Source organism: Puma concolor, chromosome E1 (assembly GCF_028749965.1).
Source record: "Puma concolor isolate L17-30 chromosome E1, mPumCon1.1.hap2, whole genome shotgun sequence".
In the NCBI taxonomy this organism is placed as follows: domain Eukaryota; kingdom Metazoa; phylum Chordata; class Mammalia; order Carnivora; family Felidae; genus Puma; species Puma concolor.
This window is the reverse complement of record NC_141680.1, coordinates 50,435,419-50,454,431: the sequence shown is the minus strand read 5'-3', so window position 1 is coordinate 50,454,431 and position 19,013 is coordinate 50,435,419. Positions and strand designations below refer to the sequence as shown.

Here is a 19,013-nt window from a genome sequence, read left to right as displayed (position 1 = left end):
ACTCTCAGCTGCCCCTTCCCTCCCTCTTGGAGAGTGACTGGTGGGCAGGTCGCCAGTGAAAGAGTGAAACGTCCAGGGTGGGGATGGGGGTAAGGAACGGGGGGCCATGGCATTGACGTGAGGAGGGCTGGAACAATTGGCCGCCTGGATTACCCACAAATCCGTGGCCTTGTGAATGAAGATGGAGAGAGCCACCTTGCACAGTGCGATCGACTCCGTGCAACATTCTTTATTTCTCTTTCACAAATTTCCCCTGGGCCAACTTCAATTCAGGTTTGTTCCGGTATCTAAAGGTATAAAGCCTATAACTCAGAGCCATTAGAGGTAAAATATTCAGGCCTCCACGGACACAGTGCTGGCTCCCGGCCACGGCTTGCGCCACTGACCCAGGTCCCGGCGCCTCAACAAGCCTCCTTTTCCAGCTGTGGTTTGAAGCCCCGGAAATGCGGTCCTGAGCTGCTGTCCGCAGACAGGGAGAGGTTCTGCCGGGGAACTGGATCTCAACAGGGAGGGAAAAATGGCTTACTGAATAATGAAAGCTTTGCCATCACACGGCAGTGGCTTCCCAGGGTGCCTGAGGAAGCGCAGACTTTTTAGCTCTGGCTAAGAAAGGGGGAGGGGCGGGGGGGACAAGTGTCGGAAGGGGCGGACGGCAGGCTCAGACTCGTGCAGGCGTCGACCCTGTGAGGGCTCGTGAGCCCACACCTCCGCTTGCCAGCATCTTCTCTGGGATGGGCCGCACTTCTTCTGAAACATCACGACCGGGAATTTATGGCCGTGTGTGTGGTGTTGCAAAGGGGGTCCAGGCGGGCCTCTGGGTTTCTCCTTTCGTTGCTATCACTTCAGCCTGTTTCATGAGGCAGCAATCTTTACTTTGGTTATAAGAGTTGGGTAAAATGGAACTTGTCTGACAGCTGGTCACGCTGGGTCCCCAGCTGTGGTTCTCAGACCGTCGCCCAGGGATTCGCCTCTAGATGGGTTGTATCTGTCATATTACAATCGGCTCATGCTTCCAAGATTTGTTGACTTGGGAGAGTTGATGAGAAGGAGCGACCGTTGCTAGACCTGTCGGTGCCTTGCGGCTTCGTCATTGGGCCCTCTGTGCCCTTTCTGGGAATTTTCACCCGCTGGTGGGCAAGACAGATGGGAGGGTGAAGCAGGTGTTGTCTCCACCCTTCCCACGTGGGCGTGGAACCAGCGGGCCAGGAGAGAGCAGTGACCCCTCCTGCCCTGTCCCCAGTCCCACAGAAACCCCCTTTGGAAGAGGAAGTTCAGTGCCATTCAGCCACCATGGATCAAGCAGACTTGAGCTTGAGATTCTCAGTCCCGTGTCACCAGGTCACCCCGGCAGGTGACTTTGAGGGAGGCAGCGACAGGGATACCAGTTAAGAGAAAGGACACGCAAACCCGAACCAGGGCGGGTCATGTGGATGGAGGGGAGGGATGGGTCTGAAGCAAGTGGCAAGACTGGCTGCTGGCTGAAATGCAGGCAGGGGAAGAAGAGGGAGGAGCCGAGGCGCCTTCCAGCGAGGACCCCCCAGAGGGCGGGGACAACAAGACAGGGGGAGGAGGCAGAGGGCTACCAAGGGCGGGATGAGGGTTGGAGTGTGAGCCATGCCATCCAGGTGGGGGTGTCCACTGGGCGGTTGGCCGCTGAGTCTGGAATCGGGGAAGGTGTGGCCTGGGGAGTCACAGTCTACAGAGAGTGGGAGGTCACCGGGGGTGTAGGGCAGACGGGACATGGGGGCAGACAGAAGGTGGGCACCCCGTGCAGCGGGGGGAGCGGGAGAAGCCCATGGAAGAGAGCGAGAAGGACAGTCAGAGGAAAGTTGGGAGGGTGCGTGGAGTGCCCCCCCAGTCCCGCTGCTTGCCTCGGCCTCCGTTTCCAAGTCCGTCGCTTCCGCGGGCAGTCCACACATCCTTCTCCGCCCAGGCTCTGCCTTCCCTCCCGGCCGAGCTCTTCGGCACACATTCCCAAGGAGACACAGCCAACGTGTCGGTCGGTCCATTTGGGTGCCCCGCGTGGCACGTGCAGAAGGTGGTGAGAAGGAGGTGCTCCCGAGATGGCCCAGGTAGCTCATGGAACATTCCATCAGACGGAGTAGGACTCTGTCCGCCCCTGCGTTGCCATTGCCAGCAAGTGCCGGAACGTACTTATGGTCTGGAATGGTGGTACAGCCGGGCACGGAGGCACGCGGGCTCCGAAGCCTGGGTTCTAATCCCAGCTCTGCTGTTACGATTCGGGCAGGCCCCAGGCAAGTCCCTTAACCTCTCAGGGCCTCGGTTTGTTTCATCTGGAAAATGGAGCGGATGAGAATAACAACACCCACTCGGGAGGACGACAGGAGGACTAACCGAGTTAAATCATAAAGCGCTTGGGGCAGTGAGATCCTCCGTAAGCACTGGCTGCTCGCGGTGAGTGGTCACTATTGTAGCAATGGCAGTAGTTAGCGTGGGAGCAGCTGCTGACCCCAGAGGGGCTCCCCTCTGCAGACTTTGGTCCTGTGACCCTCGCCCATCTCCGCGGACTGGCAAGAAACCAGGGCACCTGCGCACCGTTAGGATAGAGGGGCCTCCAAGTTCAGGCTGGCAGGCGGGGCGGCCTCCGCAGAGAGGGCTTTGTTCAGAGGAATTAGGGAGAGGGCCGGCCCCTCCGCCCCAACTGACTTTCAGTGGACCTGGGAAGGGATGGTGGGCGATAGATTTAGAAGCCCCTGTAGGTGGCATGGAATTGGTGATGTGCAAACACTGAGTGTCTTCCCAATCAGGTGACAAATGTGGTTCCTCGACACCTGCCTCCACCCGGCCTCGCCCTGGGCTCCGGGCGAGCAGAATCCTGTTGCGAGCTGGGGCCTCTTCTCTCTCTTTGTGTCTTTTCCCAGCATTTCTCTTGCTTAATGGTGAGAAGCTGGGGTATGGCTTCCCATTGACTTTGATCCTCCCCATAAACGGTCTGCTTGACTCACGATGACGATGACGGTTGTTCTGTTCTCTTCCTCGAGGTGGGGTATGGGGGGGGGTGGAGGGTGGTTCCTCCAACCTAGTGAGCACCTAGCTCACAGCAGCCCCGTCCCAGCCCACCAACCCCCCCCTCGTGGGTCCTGCTGTGCCTCGGAGGTAGGGAAGCTAACTTTTATATTGTATTATATGCTTTTTTTCTTTTCCATGCAAACGAAAGCCCCAGGCCTTAGCTCCCGACCTCCTGGAGGAAGCTGAGGCTGATGGAGCTGTGCCTGGGAATGAAAGGGCCCCTGCTCTGGATGGGTGTGGGCGTGGCCTCTGGGACTGACCGGGGAGGACCAGTGAAGGCTGGGGGCCAAGTCTCCCAAGCCAGGGCTGTTTTCCAGAGGGGATCACTGGTTAGTCTGAAGACGGATAAGAATGGGGGCCCATATTAGCCTTGGGGAATCCTTCTTCTCTGCCCCAAGTCAGCGGGTGACCTCGAGTGAGGCTCCTGTCCCAGAGCCTGGATTCCAGCTGGCCTCCCTGCCTCCACTCTGCCCTCCAACCCTGGAGAGAGGCAGACCTCCCTCTAAAGCAACCTTATTACGTCTGATAACTGGTTGTACACTTTTCAGCTGTCCCCTGCGGCCCCCAGGCCCAACCACCTGCCATCTCCTCCCCATCCCCTCCACCTCCAGCCACATATGTAAGCCTCCGTGTATCTCCCCAGACATGCCCTGACCTCCCCATGGGCCTCGGCCGTGCAGGCCCCTCTGTCTGCAGTGTCTACCCTGCCTTTCTTCTTGCTGAATCCTCCTTCAGGGCTCAGCTGCAGGGTCAGTGCCATGGGCAGCTTCCCTGACTCTGCTTCCCTGATTCTGGCTCACTCCCCGCCGTAGTCCGGTGCCCAGCCTGGCATAGGGCGGGCTCTTGGAACGTGGGTATAGACCCGAACTGAGGAGAACTGGATGGCCGTGAATACTCAGCTTCTCTTCCGGGACCTGAGGGCCCCGCACAGGAGGGATGGAATTGACATGCTCTCTCTGGCTCCAAAGAGAATGGAAGGGACGGGGTCCAAAATTAGAGAAGCCCTTCCTGGAAAGCTGCCAGGCAGGACATCCAGTGCTCTGGGGGTTGGGGACAAAGGGACAGGCCACCAGCTATGCCTGATTAGCCCAGGCACTCTGAGGCCTGTCTAAGCCCACGACTTGGTGCATCCTCACCAAGTAACCTGGAAGCACCAGGGTTCCAGCAAGTGAGGGAGAATTTCAACCTGATGCCCTGGGCCACAGGCGCTGGAGGCAGTGAGACAGGTCTTAAAAACTGGGTTTCAATCTGGCTTCTGGTGCCCAGGATGAGCTGTTCCCCCAGCACCCAGGATACTCTCTCTGTGTGCTCCCGGGAGCCTGCCCCACAAACCTGCTCACTTGCACCATCAGAAAATGCTGGTGAGGGGCGGCGCCTGGGTGGCTCAGTCGGTTAGGCATCCGACTTTGGCTCAGGTCATTGTCTCATGATTCGTGAGTTTGAGCCCCACGTCGGCCTCTGTGCTGACAGCTCAGAGCCTGGAACCTGCTTTGGATTCTGTGTCTCCCTCTTTCTCTGCAACCCCCCCCCCCCGCCTCGCTCTCGCTCTCTCTCTCTCAAAAATAAATAAACATTTTAAAAAAGAAAAGAAAATTCTTGTGGCCTGGCAGCTGTGTGCCCTCCAAGACGCCGGCTCTCTCTGCCTCCCATCTTTCCTCTGTCCCTTGCCCTGTTCTCAAACAGGAGAGGGAGGCAGGGTGGCACAGTGATGGGAACTCTGGTGCCAGGGTCAGATAGGAACAGAGCCCTGGCTTGGCTGCTTGGGGCTCTGTTACCTCTGGCAGTTACTTGCCCTCTCAGAGCCTTGGCTTCCTCATCTGTTAAATGGGTTCATAGGAGCTCCTACTCCATAGGTCATTTCAAGGCTTTAATGAGAAAAAAATGGGAAACCCTTAGCACAGGGTTTTGCAGGGGGGTGGGTGCTCAACTGAGGCCAGCCCTTTTCAGTCTGGAGACAACTTCGTTGTAATTTGGTAATGGGGCTAGGAGAAAACAGAGTCACCGAGTCAGGAAGGTTTTGTTCATTTTGAAAACTGCAATAGCATACATATACGCAGACAAGGGAGAATCCACGTGAGTCCTGATAGGAGATAAACCTGACCCGATTCCTTCTAGTAGGGCCAGCTGTCTCTTTACCACTAGAGCAGAGCTGAGTATAACAGCTCACATGTTTTAAACACTTACAGTGTTCTTGGCACAGTTTGAAGACTGCATTAACTTGTTTACTCCCCCTGACAGCTCTCTGAAGATGTCCCCATTTATGATCCCCTTTCACAGATGGTAACAATGAGGCACAGGGAAGCGAATGTGCACCCAGAATCACGCAGCTGTGTGACAGAGCCAGGACTAAAACCCAAGCTGAAGGATTTCATAACCTACCGTCTCTGTGGTATCTGGTCACAAGATGATCAACAGTAGGGCACGGGAGGGGCGCCTGGATGGCTTGGTCCGTTAAGCGTCCGACTTCAGCTCAGGTCCTGATCTCACGCTCCGTGGGTTCAAGCCCCGCGTCGGGCTCCGTGCTGACAGTGCGGAGCCTGGAGCCTGCTTGGGATTCTGTGTCTCCCTCTCTCTCTACCCCTCTCCCGTTCGTGCTCTGTCTCTGCTTCTCAAAAAGAAAGAAATGCTAAAAATTTGTAGAAAACGTTAGCAGCGCATGGAGCACTACGTTGAGAAGAATGTAGACTGTGATCAGGGGAGGAAAGTACTGTGATTGATTAGCAGTGCCTGCCAATGGACTTCAGAAGGGAGGACCCAGCTCTGTGCGGGCCACCTCCTCATCACGAGCCCTGCCATCGTTGACTGGGAAGGATCATTCTGTGATGCCGGGGCTGCCCTGCACATCGTAACATGCCTAGTCGCCTCCCTGGCCTCCTGGAAACTAACCGCCAGTTTCCAGTGGCACTGAGCTCCCCCAAATTACAACAATCAAAGCTGTCTCCAGACATGGTCCCCTGGGGGGCAGAGTCGCTCCCGGTTGAGAACCTTTGCACTACAGCAGGCAGCGGGGATGGGCAAAAGAACACCGAACTCAGAGTCAAGAGAACAGAGTTCTAGGCTTGCCCGTCACCAACCAGCCCATCACCATAGCAACAGCCCTTTGCCTCCTCGGGTTTCAGGTTCTTAATGTGTCCAGTGTATGGGATGAAGTAGATGGTCCGAACGATCCCTTCTAGAAGTTTATGATTCCCCGCTCTGATTCTCCTTCCCTCTCCCAGGCCCTTCAATTAAAACCCTCAGGTTATTGGAGCATAACTTTCCAGAAATCTGCAGAGGCAAACCAACGGAAAGGCCTGGAATCTGCAGAGAGCTGTTTCACCCCCCTTGGAGCTCCGTATTTGCTCCTCATTAAAAGAAAGAAAGAAAGAAAAAAAAATAAACAAACAAACCCTGAACCTCGGTACTGAGATTTCATCCAGGCAGCAGTTACAAAACATGTACGAGTAGAAAAATCACAGAGACAATAACTGAACCCCTTAACTTCCCTGTGTTAGGAGAGAAAACGAGCTATTGGTTGGGGAAATCTCCCTGCCCTGTTCAATTATGAATCTCAGCAGGAAGCCTGGAAAATCCCGGCCCGCCCTGGAGCGAAGGGTTGGAGGAGGCGTGAGGCTGGCGCTTGGGGTCTTGAAGAACTCACCAAGTGACGGGAGAGATTCGGGATGGCGCGTGAGGGAGGCCAGGCTCCCATTTCCTGCCAGAGGGCCAGGGTGCGGGGGCAGGTGGAGCCTGGGGGCCCAAGAGCCATCTCTGGGGTCCTCAAAAAAGGCTTATGGGGGAGGAGACTTTGCTCAAGGGCTTGGTTTATTGGCCACCAGTAGGTAAGAGGAGACACCACCATTTATGGGGAACCTTCTGCGTGGTGGCCTCACGTGGTCTCCTTTCCTTATTCCTCATGGCAACTGTGTGAGGTCCACTATCCCTGCTTTATAGATGAGGAAACAGGGATGCTGTGTAATTAACTGGGCTGATGAGGGTTCTCCCAGGGGACTGAGGCCTCGAGAGGCCGAAGTTCACAGGACACACGACTTCCACCTGGCAGCATGGGGCCCGGCCTTCGGCATTCCTGTCTGCCGACGCGTGTCCCTCCTGTCCCCTGGGCTCTCTGGTCTCCCAGGAGCCTGTGCTCCTTTTCGTGTCTTGCCAAAGCATTGCACGCTTACCCAGAAGAATGAAGAATGACCGGCCCCCGGAGCCCACAAAAACTGGGTTGGAATCTCTTTCCCCCGATGAAGGCGCAGTTGGCTGGGGGTTGGGATTCTCTTGGTTGCAGCCACAGAAACCAACTTCTTCCGGCTGCCTCCCCAAAGAGGACTTTATTGGATGTAAAGGGTCCAAGGGATTGAGGCGGTTTAACAGCAGGCCACTGAGGACACCCTGTTCGTGAGCTCCCCAAGGTCCCTTGGCCCCTGGGTCTCCTCTGCTTTTGATCCCAAATCCAGACTCTCAAAAGAGCTTCTCACTGGCCCGGCTCTTGGGCCAACTATGTGCCCAGGATTTCCGGCCGGGGACAGAGCCATCCAGCGTGGCCACCGGGGAGAACTCTGTGTGAGGGACCCATCCCAGAGAAAGACACCTTCCACAGGTACTCTCTGGAGGTACATCACAGCCTCGGGATGGGCTCAGCGCCAGGCACGTGGCCCGCCCTTCCTGTCCCCATCCTCCCCCACCCCGAGTCACTGCCCAGCTGTGCAAGCCCCAAGATCCTTAGAATCCAGGTCTAAAGAGCGGCCTCAGTTTACCAGAGTAACTTTGCTCTCCGGGTCCCTGGTTTACAGAGACAGGGTGTGAGGGCAGTGGGAACCCCACTGCCTGGGGGAAGGAGCGTGAAGCGGAGCCCAGCAGGCACTGAACGGGAGTCTCGCCCCGTCGAAACAGGTGCCGTCTTCCTTCCGTTGCCGACGACCAGAGGGACTTCTGTCACAAATGCGCCACCGGCCCCGCTTCCACACCCTGCTACTCCTGGGAGACACCCTTTTGGACCTCGCAGCTCACCTCGCCTGTGAGATGGAGGAGGAAGAAGCGTCTTGGAGACAGAGCCCCACGCCCCTGCCCCTGCCGCCGCCATCTGTTACGCAGATGAGAGCCGAGGGAGGAGGCCCGTCCGGGTCCAAGTTGCTGTGCAAGCCGTTCTTCTCGGTCGGAACCCGTCACCCCTCGACGTGGCTCTCTCCTTGTGGCCCACGGTGGGCGAGGGGCGAGGCAGGCGGAGGCCCGGGTCCCCCAACGGCCTCCCCGCCTCAGGCTCCTGGCAGCTGCAGGAAGCTGTGAGTTGAGGCCAGAGTTTAAATGCGTCCCTCCTCACAAGGCGTCAATGTGAGGGGAGCATGGAGGGGAGCCTGTTAACCCCGGGGGAGCGGAGCCTGCACTCCCCCAGCAGCTGGGCCCGTCTGGGAGGCACAGGAGACCCCCCTAAGGGGCCCCTGGGCCGGGGCGCGAGCCTAACAGGTCACCGTCCAGCCAGCCAGGCGGGAAATAAGATCACAGACACGCAGAGCCTCCAGGGACCCGGGCTCCCTGAGTTAGTCAGGAGGAGGCCTGCTCCAGCTGCAGGAAAGCTCCCAGGGCCGCCTCGGCGCCCACGGCGTGAGACCCAGTCCCCTCACGGGGGTGATGCAGACACCTCCATGACTGGAGCCCCGCCTACCCTTTTCAGCCTCAGTTTCCCCTCACCATGTGCGCTTTCTTCCAGAAGCTCACTCCCCGGAGCTGTCCCAGACACCCCATCCAGCACGTCTCTTTAAGCCTTTGAAACTCCATGAACCGCCCACCCCCCCCCCTTCCCCAACTTCCCTCATAGCACATGTCACCGGCTCGCTTGCTTCCGGGTGATGTATGCACTCACCTCCCCGGCTGGGCTGTAAGTTCTTGCCAGCAGGAGCCACGTCTTTGGGCTCCCACGGGGCCTGGCCTCAATCCACGAATACTGAGTTAAAAGAAAGGATGGGCAAAGGGTCGAATGGACGGACCAGGTCTCCGTCAAAGGAAAGATCCCGAACGGATCCTATAGGCGCAAGGAGGCACCCGCGATGACTCTGAGCTAAGGCTGTGGAAAGAAGGAAGAGCATGTGTGAAATGTGCCCCAGGCACTGGTGGCAGGTGTCATGATGCCCAAAGAGACTGCCCAGGCTCTGAATCCCAAGCACTTGGCCGTGGAGAGGACACGGAAGGCTCGGGTCCGGTCTGAAGACAACCCCGAGAAACTATATATTCGCCCTCAACATCACCAGGATGTATCCTTCTCAAAGTGCTTTGGCCCACATGGGTCTCATCGGGCCTCACTCTGGCTCTGAAAGATCATAAAAGTATTTCTCCAGTTTCCGGATGAGGAAGAGCTTTCCCGACATCCACTCGGCAGCCCAGGTCAGGTCCTCGATGAAGCGCTCTCTGGACTCCTCGTTCAGACCTCTCCCCTCAGTCGTAACTGCCGACGTTAACTGGAAAGCTCCGGGATGGCAGAGGTCACATCCGCCTTGTTCTCTTCTTGTGCTGCTGTTGCAGCGACCGAAACCCACCCGAACGGGTAGTGCCTTCAACATGATCGAGGTGTGTTTGTCGCTCATGTCACAGTTCAAGGTGGACAGTCCTCTTAGCTTTCCTCCACAATCGGGTTCGGGGACTCGAGCCCTTTCCAACGCGTGGAGCCACGTGTGACTGGTGGGGAAGGGGGTATGGAGATGGAGGGCTGCACCCACTTCTCCAGAGATTTGTCCAGAAAGGGCACACGCATCACCATCGCTCACACCCCATTCACCGGCTCGGTCACGCGGCCGCATCTGACTGCAAAGGACGCCGAGGAAGACGGGGCGGCCCTGCATCCACTAAAAAGAGGACGTGAGTTTTTTGGCGAGCAGACACTCCTGCTTCCGAGGGTCCAGCACCCAGCACGTAGCAGGTGCTCACTAAACACAAGCTGGATGAAGAAACGGAAGGTCATGGTGGCTTAAGGGGGTCTCGCGGAGAGCCACTCACAAGCTGGGGGGCGGGGGCACCCCCAGGAAAGTCCAGTCCAGCCCACGCTGCCTCTTCAAGCCTGCAGTTGCTCTCCGGGAGCCCATAAAGTGGTTTCCCAACAGCCCGCCTCGCTGCAGCTGGAGAGAGGCCAATGCGTGGGAGGACACCAGAGCGTGCCAAGTGGGAAATCACAGCCATCGGGAGGGTTCTCTGGAGACACAGTCGTGGAGGTGGAAGAAATCAGGAGAGAAGTTTTTTGGGGGGGGGGCGGATCAAGGGAGCCGGAGGTGGGGAAAGTGAGGAGCTTGCGGGGGAGAATTCAGATTCCGATGTGGAAGTCCTACCCTCGGTACGTCAGACCTTATTTGGAGGTAGGGTCTTTATAGAGATAATCAAGTTATAATGGGGTCACGAGCATAGGCCCTAAACCGTATGGCTGCCATCTTTGTGAAATTTGGGGCGCCTGGGCGGTTCTGTCGGTGAAGCGTCCGACTTCAGCTCAGATCACGATCTCATGAATCGTGGGTTCAAGCCCCGCCTCGGGCTCCGCACTGACAGCTCAGAGCCTGGAGCCTGCTTCGGATTCCGTGTCTCCCTCTCTCTCTGTGCCCCTCCCCCCCTCAAAAATAAACAAACAAACATTAAAAAGGGAAAATTTGGAGACACACTTGCACACGGAAAAGACTGTGTGAAGCTGAAGGCAGAAATCAAGGTGATGCCTCTACAGGCTAACTGCCAAGATGGCTGCCAACCGCTGACGCTAGTGGGGGGGGGGGCCCAGAATGGATTTCCCTCAGAGCCCTCTCCTACCTTGGCCTTCTGGCTTCCAGCACTGAGAGACGGTGAACTTCTGTTGGTCGGGCCCCCCAGCTTGCGGTACTCTGTTACAGCAGCCCCGGGAATGGGAACACACTGCCCTTCCAAGCTGGCATGATGGTGCCCAAGTCACTTCCGGCCGGACCTCTGGTCCCTCCCTCATCTGCACACACATCCAAGGACGGGAAACAGGGCCTCCCCAAATGAAGTGCACTGCTTGCATGGCCCTATGCAGCCTCCTTTCTCCACCCCTCACCACCCTCACCCCATGAGCCTCCCTTCCGGAGTGGCTGTTGCCCACCAGGGGTCACCCCCCTGGGGACCGTGCAGTAAAGCCCCATCTCCTCAGCTATTCCCGCGAGACCCCCACACCCAGTTCCGGCCTCTTCTGCCTCCACCTCCCCCACTGCTGCTTGCCACCCAGACCACACCGTCCGAGGTTCCAGAACCTAAGGCTGGCTTCCCTGCACCCCTTTGCCCCTCTCTGTGCCTTTGGCTTGTGCTGTTCACCAAAGCGTCTCCCGTGTACATATCAGTGCACCTCAAAAATCCTAGCCTTGGGGCGTCTGGGTGGCTCAGTCGGTTGAGCGACCGACTCTGGATTTTGGCTCAGGTCATGATCCCAGGGTTGTGGGATCGACGAGCCCCAAGTGAGGCTCAGTGCTGAGCGTGGAGCCTGCTTAAGACTCTCTCTCTCTCCCTCTCTCTCTCAAATAAAAAAAAAACCCAAAATCCCAGCCTTAACCGAGCTCTGCCCCCCGCTACCACCGTCCTGACTGGTCTAGGGCCCTGGGTTACCCTGCCTCCAGCCCGAGTGGCCCACCCTCTGGCCTCAAGTATCAGCCGGTGCCTTTCGCCCCAAAGTCTAGGAAAACAAGTTGTCTTGCCACCAGAGGTCCGGGATGGGGACCCGCACTTTCACATCATGCTCCAACCAACCAGAACTAGTTGTAGCTCTGAGGACATACCGCTTCCTGCCTCCAGAGTGAGGGAGGCACGGACATGGACCCTGAAGCTGGGCGGCCCTGGTTCGAATCCCAGCTAGGACACTTAGTAGCAAATGGTCTTATCTTCTCTACCTCGCGGGGTTACTCTGACGATGGACTGAGTTAATAAACGACAGGTACTTGAGTTAGTGCCGGGCACCTGATCGGGGTTAAGTAAATCCTTGCTGCTATTCTTAAAAAAAGGATAATACTCCTTTTTTATCCGTGAGGATAATAGTCTTCCCCACCTCCCCGCCCATCAGCCTGGCCAAAGCCTTGCCTCCCCTCCGCTCTCCACTCCCTTCCCGAGGTCCTGGGTCCTTTCCGGAAAGGCCTGTATCCTCCTGGAAATATACAGCGTCTCCGTCCTACAAGCTGCTCCCGCCCCTTCCCACGGGAATTGGGGTCCGGGCTGGGGGCAGCTTGACCCAGGAAGGCGGGGGCGGTGGGGATGAGGGTGCCGTGCCATCCTGTGTCTGAGCAGCCCTGCAGGGACATCTAGGACCCCGCACTCGACCCCCCGACCCCAGCTTTGAGCCCAGCCATAACTTCAGGACAGAAGCCTACAATCCAAGCGCCTCTGATCCCCTCCCCTGCCTTCCAGCCCATTGCCACCACCCGAAACAATACTAGTGGTCATTTCTCTTATCTTCTTGTGTCGTCGGTGCCCCAGGACCTTGCTCCGTGAGGGCGAGGACGTTGCCTCACTGAGACCTTGTGGCTCAGTGAATTCATCCGGCACAACAGCGTCCTCGGTGAAAATACCGTTGGGGGACGAGTGGTGCAGAAAAAGCCCCACTCGGCACCCCCGTCCGCGTGCCCCTTGTGCTGGATGTTCACAGCCCTCCTGTCGTTGGGCCCAAAGGGGCCTGGCCGTGTCAGGCCGCCTTCCCGCCTCCCCGCCATCCCTGCCGAGCCAGAGCGGCCGTTTCCACGGCCTGGAGATCCCATCGCCTGTGGCTTGGGCGTCAGGACACCGCTTCCCTGAAGCCCACCCCGCCTTCTTGGTTGCCGTGGGGCTGCCCGTCCTCATCTGTCCCCGGGGCGGCAGACCAGCGGCCCACACTGCATTAGAAGTGCCTCCCGTGCTTGCTGAGGGGTCTTGGAAAGGGAGCGGCAGGGATGCGACGCCAAGGAGGTGGATTCCAGGGGCCGCCGCTCTGCCTCGTGCACACCAGGCCTCGTCTCTAAAAGGGAGCAAAGAAGACTCACCAGCAGAGGCCGAATGCTTGGTGGCTCGGGACTGGGCATCTGCAGTGAGGCTGGCCTTCCAACATCGCTCAGCCTCTTCCTCCCGTCTTCAAAGCAGCGACGTGGCGAAGATGAAATGGGCTGATGCACAGAACGCGCTCAGCACTGGAACGTCTTTCTCCTTGCCTGAGCCCAGGGCTTGCGTGCTGGCGGTGCGCCTTGGGCGACGGTCCTAGGGAGAGGGCACGGGGGACGGCTGGGGAGGGCGGGACGGACACAGAGAAAGCCGGTGCCCGGGGCGTCCCTGAGCTGACCGTCACTCGGCCGGGTCCTGCGGGGAGCCGCCCCAGAAAGCAGGTGGGACGGACCCCAAGGACGGGAGACGGGCACATCCGTCCGCCAGCTCCCATCTTCCTGCTCCCAGGTTACCCTGGGCGGGGGGCTCACCCCTCGATCTTCCAGCTCTCCGTGGGGGCGTGCAGTGCAGCTCCCCCCACAGGCAGCCGACCCAGGGCCCAGGGCGAAAAGCAAGGAATAACCGGTGCGGCTGAATCGAGGTGCCAGCAGGAGACGCCTGCCCAGAGCTGGTCCCTGCCTCCATGAGTGGCCGGAGTCAGAGACGGGCGGACAAGTGGGGGGTGGGGCAAAGGCTGTCTGTGCTCTCAACGGGTGTCCGTGGCTGCTTCGAGCGTTGGCGACGATCGGATGAAGTCAGACTTCTGGAAAATGCTTTGCAAGCGATCAAGGAGCACGCGAATGATCACCGTTATCAGTGGCACCCTCTACCATTCTTTTGTCCGGGATTCCCCTAATTACAAGAGGCCTCTGGAGTGGCCCGTGACGGAGGCTTATGTCAGATACTAGCATTCCTGAAATGACTCATGTGGTGACCTACGCCTCCTGCGTTGCCTGGGACTTTCTGCGGTTTCAGCGCCGAGAGTCCCCAAGTCGTGGGGGCCGGTCACCCTCGCTGCAGAGGGGGGCACACCCTGGAAGGAGGGCAGTGGGGATACTCACCGATGAGAGGCGACAATGCCTCTCGCGCCATGCCCACCCCCACGGCTCCCACCCCGCTCAACCCGCTGCCACGTCTGAGCGGATCTGTGGCCAGTTCAGGAGGGCCGTTACGTTTTCGCTAAGAATCAAAGATTCCATTTTTTTTCCTCCCTTCAATAAGCCCTGATGGTTCGTCCTCAGACATCGTAGGAAACTCGGGGGGCGGCGGGGGTGGGGGACGTAAAGAAGCTAGCTTTAATTCACACATAACCCTATCACCCAGAAATAAAACCCTGGACGTTTTAAGCATATTTCTTTCCAGATGTTTCCTATGCCTTTAGAAATACCTCTCACAAAGTGGTTTATGATGCCCATAGACAAAGGGCTAAGTTAACATATGCACACACCCCCATATCTTTTCTACACAAAGGAGTCCTAGGATCTCAGAGCAGGAGAGCCTCCCTCCAGCCCAATTCCTGAGTGTTATAGATGAAGAAATAACTGGGGCCACGTGACTAACAAAGCCTCTTCACCCCAGTGGTTTTCCTGACCCTCAGGAGGGAGAGGGCCACCGTGTCTCTGGGAGAACAGGCCGGCGACCCCAGGAGTGGCTCGGGATTCCTGCAATGTGGCCCATTCAGGACGTCATAATTAACCACCGTAAATATCACTTAATAGCTAACATGGCAAACAGCCTGCTCACAGGGAGAGAACGCACGTGAAGTGGACTGGAAATGACTTTCTCTCTTCCCTCTCACATCAGCCATTAATTTCCTTCCTATCGGATGCCTCGGGCCAACACAAACAAAACTAAACTTGACAGGGATAAATGTGAAGTCCTTAGGAATAGACACTCCACTCAAGAAAAAACAGGTTGGGGGAACGTGAGTCAATTCTTAAGGAAAAACTCCTGGGAGCCTGAGTCGACACCAGGTCCCATCAACAGAAGCATAGAGTCCAGAAGAGAGGAGGGGACAGCTCCACTGTGCTCTGAAACATTGGGCTCTGAAACATGGGAGCTGTGCTTCTGGGCATCCAGAGTTGGAAGCTGACCCAGAGCAGGGAGCCAAGCTAGAGAAGACATCACTGGAGACATCAGTGAAGACACGATTGAAGGAACTGAAGATGTTGGATGTGGAGAAGATGTTCATTCAGGGAAAATAACCCAAATTCTTGACTCTGGGGAAGGGAGCAATCTCTTTCACTGTCCGCGTACCAAAGACAGGCGGCGCCTTCTTCTCCACAGCCCCCCTTCTTTAGACCAGGGGTGGGGTCAAGCTTCCTGCCTGTTAATAAGGTGTGGCTGGGGAAGCATCTAGTGCCAACTGTTGGCAGCTGGTAGGGCATCCCTTGTCCTCAGCTTTGGGCCTCACCTGCCCATCCTGGGCAGCTGGCAAGTAGTTTCGCTTCCATCCGGTAGGACACAATTCTTCCCTTCAGTGATTTGAGGGGCCAGTGGATGGAGTTTTATGGAGGTGGGTGATCTTTCAGGAACTTCAACACTAAAGCTGTTGAAAAATGGAATGCCCTGGCGGGGCGCCTGGGTGGCTCAGTCGGTTAAGCATCCTACTTCGGCTCAGGTCATGATCTTGTGGTCTGTGAGTTCAATCCCCACGTCGGGTTCTGTGCTGACAGCTCGGAGCCTGGAGCCTGCCTCCGATTCTGTGTCTCCCTCTCTCTCTGCCCCTCCCCCCCTCGAATAAATAAACATTACAAATTTTTTTTTTTTAAATAAAGTCGACATGGGGCACCTGGGTGGCTCAGTCGGTTGAGCGTCCGACTTCGGCTCAGGTCACGATCTCACGGTCCGTGAGTTCGAGCCCTGCGCCGGGCTCTGGGCTGATGGCTCAGAGCCTGAAGCCTGCTTCTGATTCTGTGTCTCCCTCTCTCTCTGTCCCTCCCCCGTTCATGCTCTGTCTCTCTCTGTCTCAAAAATAAATAAAAACGTTAAAAAAAATAAAAAAAAAATAAAATAAGGTCGACAGTAGCCTCGTTCAGGGCCCCCCTCCCCCCGGATTCAGTGTGACCTCGTCTTAACTTGATTACATCTTCAAGACCCTGTTTCTAACTAAAGGCACATTCACAGGTACCAGTGGTTAGTATTTCAACACATCCTTCGGGATGGGGTGGGATATAATTCAACCACAGTGATGCCCATGCCTTCAGCGTGTGCATAAGAGCTGGGTGTGGAAGGAAGGGAGGAGAGAAGAAAGGAAGGGGAAGGAGTTTATTAGAAGAGTGAGACTTGCATGCATGTATTCAATGTACCTCTGAGCACAGTTGTATGTACATGTGATCGACAGCGTGTGCAAACAGCCCCAAGAAAGGGATTGCACGGTATAGCCGAACTGATACTCCGTAACTATGTCCGTAACTATGGATGGCTATGCAGCCACTGAAAAGAATATGTCTTAAATAACAGGCAATATGTTGGACTACGGCTTACAATTTCTATCCAATGCAAAATATCCCTCCTAAATGTAGAGTTTGATTTCAGCAAAATTGAAGGGACATTTGGAGCCAGGGCCTCTGTATGCAAGCTAACAGTTCAAAACCTGAGTTTTGCTTTCCGATGGAATATATAAATATATTTCTTGCCTCATTTCTGCCAAAGCATATTTCTCTTCCACATTATCAGTGTTGGAGCAAGCTTTATTTCCCTAGGCTCTTTAGTATTTCTCTCTAGGGTTTTCAGCAACTGTTGGATGAGTATCAATTTATTTTTTTTTTATGAAAAATAGACAGACGTTCGGGCACCTGGGCGGCTCAGCCTAGCATCCAACTTCAGCTCGGGTCATGATCTTGTGGTTGGTGGGTTCGAGCCCCGCATCGGGCTCTGTGCTGACAGCTCGGAGCCCAGAACCTGCCTCAGATTCTGGGTGTCCCTCTCTATCTCTGCCTCTCCCTGGCTTGTGCTCTGTCTCTCATAAATAAACATTAAAAAAATTTTTTTAATACACAAAAGTTTTTTTTTTTTAAGTCCAATCTATAGGCTCTGACCTGGAAAGATTTTTGTATGTGTTGTTAAATGAAAAAAGCAGGTTATGGAGTGAAGGGTGGTGAATAATTCTGTTCAAAAAATAGGGATAGAGCCACCCTTAAAATCCATTTATCGGTCCCTTATAAAACTAACCTCAGCAATTGTACCCCTGGGCATTTATCCCAGAGAAATGAAAATGTCAGGTTCACCCCAAAACGTGTACGTGAATGTTCATAGCAACATTCTTAGAAATAGCTGAACATCACAGGCAGAATCACTAGTAACAATCAGATGTCACAAACTGTGGTACATCCGTGCTGCGCAATATTGCTGCTCAATGAAAAGAAACACACCGTGGGGGCACCTGGTAGCTCAGTTGGTTAAGCATCTGACTTTTGATTTCGGCTCAGGTCATGATCTCACGGTTCGTGAGTTCGATCCCCGCGTCGGGCTCTGTGCTGGCAGCTCAGAGCCTGGAGCCTGCTTTGGATTCTGTGTCTCCCTCTTTCTCTGTGTCTCCCCCCCCCCCATTCATGCTCTGTCTCTCTCCCTCAAAAATAAACATTAAAAAAAATTTTTTTAATAAAAAAAATGGGGGAGACCCCTGGGTGGCTCACCCAGTGAAGCATCTGACTCTTGGTTTCGGCTCAGGTCGTGATTTCACAGTTGGTGAGGAGGAGCCCCCCGGCTCTGTGCTGAGAGGGAGAAGCCTGCTTGAGACTCTCCCTCTCTCTCTGCCCCTCCCCCTCTCACTTGCACACTCTCTCACAAGCTCGCTCTCTCTCCCTCTCAAAATAAAAAAATAAACTTAGAAAAGCGGGGAGAGCCTCACATACATGTACGCGAGTAGGTGTGCGCACGGGAAGGTGTGGGAAGATACACAGCAGACTGGTTGGCCTCTGGAAAGCGAGTCTGGAAAGAGATGATTTAATTAACCTTTTCGCGTCAGCCTCTCCAGTATTTGACTTGTTCCAACAGGCGTGTGTGTGACTTGGTAAATTTGTTCAGACCCACAAGGTAGCCCCCAAACAGTGGGTGGGGAGAGGGAGAAGGCGTCAAGAGCTCCGCCTGGCCCACAGCCATGCCTGGAAAACCCTTGCTCTGTATTTCCACGAACGTCTTGAATCGGGATCGAGGGGAGAGCGTGACTGGCCCACTCTGGCCTCCGTGTGTCCCGCTTCCCGGCCACCCTGACACCACCAGCCTACCGTCATGCTTTTTCCTGCCCCTCACAGCCTCTCGTGGCTCTCCACCAACCCCAGGCACTCAGGGAAGAGAGCAGGGGCGGGGGGGTGACTTCTGGGTCCAGCACTGGCGAACCTTCCCTGAGCCGTCACCAGGGGCCAAGAATCATCTGAGTGCCTTTCAAGCATTGCCTCTTGCGATTCTCCGAAGAGCCCCAGGAGAGGAAGCCTGTGGTTGTACCCATTCTACAGATGAGGAGATGAGGTCGTTCTTGCTTGGCCTGGCACGGAGAACACCGTCGAAGCGTATCCCACTGGGGGCATCACCGTCCCCTGACCAAACCCGGCCCTCCCACCGATGGCCCTCCAGGCCCGCGGGCCTTCAGGAGGCAGGGGTGTTCACCCGGCACCCCTGCCCTCTGGAGGCGGCAGCTTAAGGAAATCGACAGAGGGGAGCGTCTGGCCTGTTAACCGGCCAACGGGTGGGAGGGCCGTGTCCCCTGAGCGCTCTCAATCGGAAGTATGGAGAGACGGGTGCCAGTCGGGCGCAGGCCCTGCTTCTGACATTGTGCTTCCAACCGGGAGGTCAGGCTGGGCTGCGGGAGGCCAGCAGGACGCTTGGCAACAGCTGCAGAGCAAGAATTGGCCCCAGTTGGAAACAGCCCCAACCCCAGCCACACAGTGTCGTCAAGAGGAGCTCCTGGCCGAAGCGGAGAGGCTGAACCGGGCACGAGGGGGTTGGCCTGCGGGGCGGGGCCTGGCGCCCTGTGTGCCCCGCTCTCCGCCCGTGTCCGCTTCTGTGCTGGGCGCCCCCAGACTGCAGGGGAGCAGCTGCTAGGAGAGCTGGACGATAGCTTCTGGAAGGGACGACCGGCT

The 19,013-nt window shown here is 56.4% G+C and overlaps 1 protein-coding gene across 2 annotated transcripts in view; it reads left to right on the top strand.

Moving 5' to 3' along the window:
- Nucleotides 1-19,013, top strand: part of CACNG4 (calcium voltage-gated channel auxiliary subunit gamma 4) — a 58,950-nt gene that overhangs the window by 27,930 nt on the left and 12,007 nt on the right. Inside the window, exon 1 of one of the 2 annotated variants that reach the window (XM_086687805.1) lies at nt 8,169-9,864. The exons of the other annotated variant lie outside the window; for it this stretch is intronic. Within the exon in view, the coding sequence (XP_086543931.1) occupies nt 9,702-9,864 (163 nt within the window). The 5' untranslated portion in view covers nt 8,169-9,701. Of the gene's footprint in view, nt 1-8,168; nt 9,865-19,013 lie in introns of those variants that run through there. 2 annotated transcript variants of the gene reach the window in all.